Below are 5,764 nucleotides of genomic sequence, written 5' to 3' on the forward strand. Positions count from 1 at the left end.
GGGGGGGGGAGAGGGGAGGTGGGATGGGGTTTAGGTGGGCTATTGAATAACTTCAATTTTTAGATCTGGGGTTACATATCTATTCATTATGATTAACTCACTCCTAAATTGGAATCCTTGATTGAATTCTCTCCGTATCACATACCATGTAATTGAAACAAAATGGTAATTTAGATAAATTGATTTTCTGTTTGTCAGCTTCCTTCTATGACTTTTTGACTGGACAAAAATAATTGATTTTAAATTTTCACGGTGGATTATTTGGACCTTCAACCTGGTACCGAATTTTATTTTCTGGATGTTGTCTTATGCAATTATATATACTTCGTTGGTATATAATTCCATAATAATTTAATGCCTGAGCGTGTTGAACATTCTGGATTAAGAAATTTCAAGTTGGAGTTGACTTATGAGATCCATTTTTTGTATCAAAGTAATATCATAATGCTGTTCTAGTACATTTATCTTATTATGTGACTAAACACCTAGTATTATTGGACTCCATATATTTGGTTCTTCATGCTTGTTGTCCATTTTCCCTTCTGAATTTTGAATTGGATCTTGCAGTGACAACTGCTTCAAATGGTTTGCAAGCATGGAAAATCCTACAGGATCTGACCAATCATATTGATCTTGTGCTAAGTGAGGTAGTCATGCCTTATTTTTCAGGCATTGGTCTTCTATGCAAGATAATGAACCACAAAACTTGCAAGAACATTCCTGTGATTAGTGAGTATTTTTCTTGTATCCCTTCATTACTAATTCTGGCATGAAAGTCCAGTTCTTTTTCTCATGGTTTTGCAGCAAAATTGATATGATTAACAACTAGGACACCTTATGAGGTTTTTATGCAGTGATGTCATCTCATGATTCTATGGGTATAGTCTTTAAGTGTTTGTCAAAGGGTGCAGTTGACTTTTTAGTGAAGCCTATTCGAAAGAATGAGCTTAAAAACCTTTGGCAGCATGTTTGGAGGAGATGCCACAGTGTGAGTTACTATATTGTTTCTATCTTTTGTTTTATTTCCTTAATTTCAGATGAAATTTCTATATATAATGCACAATTTATGGGAAACTGGATCTTTGGGTCAACACTGATGCTGGAATAAATTTGTGAATGGCATGCTTTGGTAAAGCCATCATTTTCTTCATTAGTACTAACAGAATCTTTCTTTTTGTCAAGGTTGATCTCACATCTGTAGCACTAAATTTCAATTTAAGGAGACTCTAGATTGCTTTAGACTTATGGCTTCTCTAATCATTGTGAATCATTTAGTCACAATCTACGTGATTGAGACTGTCTTTGCTGTTTTCCATTGTTATTTGATGTTGCATTGATTTTTCATCTTGTTCTCAGTCAAGTGACAGTGGAAGTGGAAGTGGAAGTGAAAGTCGTATACAGACTAGAAAATCTACCAAGTCAAAAAGTGTTGAAGAGTCTGTTGACAATACTGGCAGCAATGATGAAGATGATAGTCCGAGCATTGGTTTAAATGTTAGAGATGGAAGTGACAATGGAAGTGGCACTCAGGTTTGGATTTTGAATGATGTTGTTGGATCTACTTTTGTGTTGTCTAATTTCTTATTACATTTTTAGAAGTATGATATGTGGATGGATATTTGCCTCAATGCCATTCTCAAGCTTTAGCTATTTCAATTGAACCGAAACTCTTTCTGGTATTAGACTATTAGTATATGTAAGAACCTCATCCTGTGTACAATTTCAATTGAATGCACTTGTCTCGTGATAAGTTGTTCTCCTTCTTAGTGTTTATACATGATACATGTTATGTATTGGTTATTTATAGTGTTTTATGCTCCAAAAGTGTATTTCCATGCATATCTTGATCATACCCATTGTATCTTTAGCGTATCCTGATCCTCCGTCTCTAGCGTCTCTCCGATACGATACAATTCATCTTGTAAAATCACCCTTCTGATGCAATACCTGATACCAGTACTTAAAACCTTGCTTGCAACTGTTTTATTCTTGTTTCTCTTCCACTGAATGGCTACTTAGCATGCATGGTACCACAAACCAAGGTTTAGTAGCTTTCATAAATACCCTGACATGGCCCTAAAAACATTTGTGAAAACAAAGTAAGCAAGAACCAGTAAGTATTCTTACAATTCCTTTACCATTACTAGTATGGTTTACATCGTTATGTTGGTTTGGCATGTTCTATGCATTATTTGTTAAGAGAGAACAAAAACTCATTTTTGGAGAACATGATGTTAACAGCTAATAGCAGAACTCGTCTTTTGAAAACAGAAGCTGACGGGATGAAGTAGCCTTAATTTGCGTATATAACATTAATTCTAATACCACAGAAGACAATTATTATTGATCATACCGACTTCTTGGAACCTTAAATACTTCTTCGAGTTCACTAAAAGGACCTAGATTCTTGAATGCTGACAGAATCTGAGCATAGTTCTTATCTTGTTTTGCAGAGCACCTGGGCAAAACAAGCAGTAGAAGTTGACAGCCCACAACCTATGTCACTGTGGAACCAAATAGCTGATCCTCCTGGCAGCACTTGTGCCCAGATTATTCATCCAAAGACTGAAGCATTTGACAATGAGGGGCCTGTTACTACAAAAAGGGACTGTGAAGAACAAGATGAGCAACTTGGTATACATATATTTAAAAGAAAAAAAAAAAGGGAATTTTGCATGCAGATGTTTTTGTAGCTATTCGTCACACTAATCCGTGCTGCAACTCATTTTCATTCTTCAGACTCTGTTGCAATGGGAAAAGATTTGGAGATTGGAGTACCTAGAAATTCAGATTTACTACTTAAATATCCAAGCGAGAAAATCTCTGCCAATTTTGCCAGCACAAAGCAGGATATATCGCCTGTACTGGACTGCAAGGACTGTGAGAAAATATTTAAGGGAGCACCAGAACTAAAAAGCAAGAATCCAATTGGAAAAATGAGGCCCCAAGATGCTGAATTAATGGCTACGGTTGCCGACAGTACCAATAATCAGTTGGAAACAGTAGTTTCTGAAGTTCCCTATGGCTTTTCCATGATCCCAGATGACAGAGATAAGACTGTAACCGACAGTGAAGAACTACCATCCCTTGAACTGAGCTTAAAGTGGCTGAAAGGAGTTGGTGATGTTGGTACTGCCACTCATGATGAATGCAATGTTTTGAGACATTCAGACGTTTCAGCCTTTTCAAGGTATGAATGAAACTTGTAGACATAATATTGCCAATTTCCATACTGTAAGCTAGATTTAGAGCAGGCTGGTTTTCATATGCTCATTTATGTGCAGGTACAACAATGCTTCTACTGCAAATCAGGCTGCCAATGGGAACTTAGGAAGCTGTTCTCTTGGTAATAATTCAGAAGCACCAAAGACACAATCAATACAGAATTTTCATTCTAATGGAACCCTTCCAAATCATCAATCCCATGGATGTAGCAACAACAATGACATGGGCTCCACAACTAAAAATGCTTTCACCAAGCCAGCACTTTTCAATGACAAGTTTGGTTCCACATCGACAGCCAAATCTCTGCATCCCGCTGCCTTCCAACCTGTGCAGAATGGTCATGTATACCCTCCTCAGCAAGTCATACCCAAGAAGGCCAATGATGGAGCAGCTGCCATTGTGCAAGCACAACCAAAAGACTCAAAGCAAGATATTCAAATCCAGCATCACCATTATCATTACCACCACTATCACCACCATCTCCACAATCTGCAGCCACAGCAACCGCCAGATCATGAAGATAGTTTATTTAAGAACATGGCAGCAGCTGGTCCACAGTGTGGGTCATCCAATGTGTCTGATGGGCCTGTGGAAGGGAACACTGGTAACTGCAGCCTGAATGGTAGCGCCTCAGGCAGTAACCATGGGAGTAATTGGCAGAATGGAGGCGGCACTGCCATGAATCTGGGACGAATTAAAATCGAAAGTGACTATGCGATAGCTGAAAAAAGTGGAGCTGGTAGCGGTAGTGGGAGTAGGATTGGAGTAGATGAAAACCGAAGAGTGGCTGTCTTGACCAAGTTCCGTCAGAAGAGGAAAGAGAGATGCTTTGAAAAGAAGGTAAGTTGTTTTTGTGTCTTTATGTTTCTTCCTGGGAGAAAATATAGATGATAAAACTCACTATGGATTTACAGTTACAGAAATATCTGTTGCTCTACGCTCTGCAGCATGAAGACTCATCTGAGTATAGCCTTCCATGCTGGGAAAGCAATCAATACCCCAAAACTAGCCAGACTGTAAAGTCAACTCTTTCTAAGGAAATATTTGCTTGCTCAAAAGAAACAGTGGTTATATTCAAGGGTAAGGCTAGCAAGATGAGCTCGTGTCACTCACAAGCACACTGGTGGCTGGGTAACAGTTAAAAGGCAGGTCCTACTAATCAGCGGCTCCAAGTTGCTTCTGAGGGACAGTGCTCATGTCCTTGGAATTTTCCACTGATAAATTGCCCTCAACCGTATTCAATAAGTTGAATCCTAGAGGTTCATGGCTAACTGGATCAATGCCACATCCCAATTGATAATTAAGTCTTCTATTCTAATTCATTGTGAAAGAATTGGATGGAACTGTCCTTTGCTTGTCTTTTTTCTTCTTTTTTTTCAGGTCCGCTACCAAAACAGGAAGAGACTGGCTGAGCAGAGACCTCGTGTTCGTGGACAATTTGTGCGACAGGCAGTGTCTGAACAGACCATCTGTGACGCAGATTGCTAAGCCTACCCTTGTGCCTCGTGGTGCTTGTGGAATTATGGAATGTGAGATTAGCACTAGCTGCTGTAAATTTAAAAGGGGGGGGGGGGAGTACTTAAAAAGAGTTTGTACTAGGACTTTTGAGCTAAGGAAGATCTGATAGTATATTAATAGTATATTAAGTGCTTGAAGACCTTAACCATTGATGTGATTATCTCTAAGACACCTCAAACTGTATTTTATGGTTGTAGACTTTGATGACTGCAACTGCACAGAAGGTATTTGGGTAGCCTTCATCCTGTTAGGATAGCATAAATTGTCATGCCTGGTGTTGCTGCAGGTTGTGTTCTGTTCAGAACTGTTTCCCTAAATGCTTGCTTTCCCTTATTCTGGTATCAGAAGAAAGTGGGCTCTAAGCTTTTTATTACTATGTTTTCATTTATTATGTGATGAAATATGTTTTTATGTATTTCTGCTTGGCAGTTTTCCTTCAAAACAAATTGTTTTTGAGACTTGCATAACAGAAACTAAAACAAAGATCAGCATGGGCAATTCTAACCACTGAATGAGGATTGATTGGCGAAGAACTTGTTGTACACCGGCTTTCAATGTGAGGATGGCGACGATGAGGTAACCCTTCACTTGCTTGGCTTGTACGTATAGTGGTGAATTTTTTTCTTTTTTGGCTGTGGGGACGTGGTTACTAAGGGGCTTGTAGCTGCATTGAACTCAAGATGTGAAAGTCCGCAGAACAGTATATGGCTTTTGAAAATACAGGAATTGGATTCCGGATTGTTCAGAATCGGCTGGATTGATTCCAATTCCGGTCGATTTGGATTGGCCAATCCATACTGGATTTTTAGGATCCAGACCGGTTCCAACTGGTTCGGGCTGAATTGGAATCAAATGCCAAAGCTTTAAGGGACAATTGGGTAGGGATTTTGTTCAAGAAATTTTAAACAGTATATTGCTAATTAAAAATATAGCTAAATTATGTGCCTACTGATGGGAAGAATTGCAATATTGCACTTGCAAAGGTTCTCCCATAGCTTTGCCACCGTTTCTTTAACACAAC

General features: G+C 38.8%; 1 protein-coding gene across 9 annotated transcripts in view; it reads left to right on the top strand.

Moving 5' to 3' along the window:
• LOC122057343 (two-component response regulator-like PRR37) overlaps positions 1-5,119 on the top strand; it is a 6,773-nt gene extending 1,654 nt beyond the window's left edge. For 5 of the 9 annotated variants that reach the window (XM_042619401.1, XM_042619403.1, XM_042619404.1 and 2 more), the window contains 7 exons: positions 568-729; positions 843-988; positions 1,357-1,530; positions 2,454-2,634; positions 2,740-3,190; positions 3,285-4,065; positions 4,140-4,584. In XM_042619401.1, the coding sequence (XP_042475335.1) occupies positions 568-729; positions 843-988; positions 1,357-1,530; positions 2,454-2,634; positions 2,740-3,190; positions 3,285-4,065; positions 4,140-4,367 (2,123 nt within the window). In that variant the 3' untranslated portion in view covers positions 4,368-4,584. Of the gene's footprint in view, positions 1-567; positions 730-842; positions 989-1,356; positions 1,531-2,453; positions 2,635-2,739; positions 3,191-3,284; positions 4,066-4,139; positions 4,585-4,605 lie in introns of those variants that run through there. The other 4 variants (XM_042619407.1, XM_042619406.1, XM_042619408.1 and 1 more) reach the window with 4 other exon arrangements.
• Positions 5,120-5,764: the final 645 nt, after the last annotated feature.

Source organism: Macadamia integrifolia, chromosome 12, assembly GCF_013358625.1.
Source record: "Macadamia integrifolia cultivar HAES 741 chromosome 12, SCU_Mint_v3, whole genome shotgun sequence".
NCBI lineage: Eukaryota > Viridiplantae > Streptophyta > Magnoliopsida > Proteales > Proteaceae > Macadamia > Macadamia integrifolia.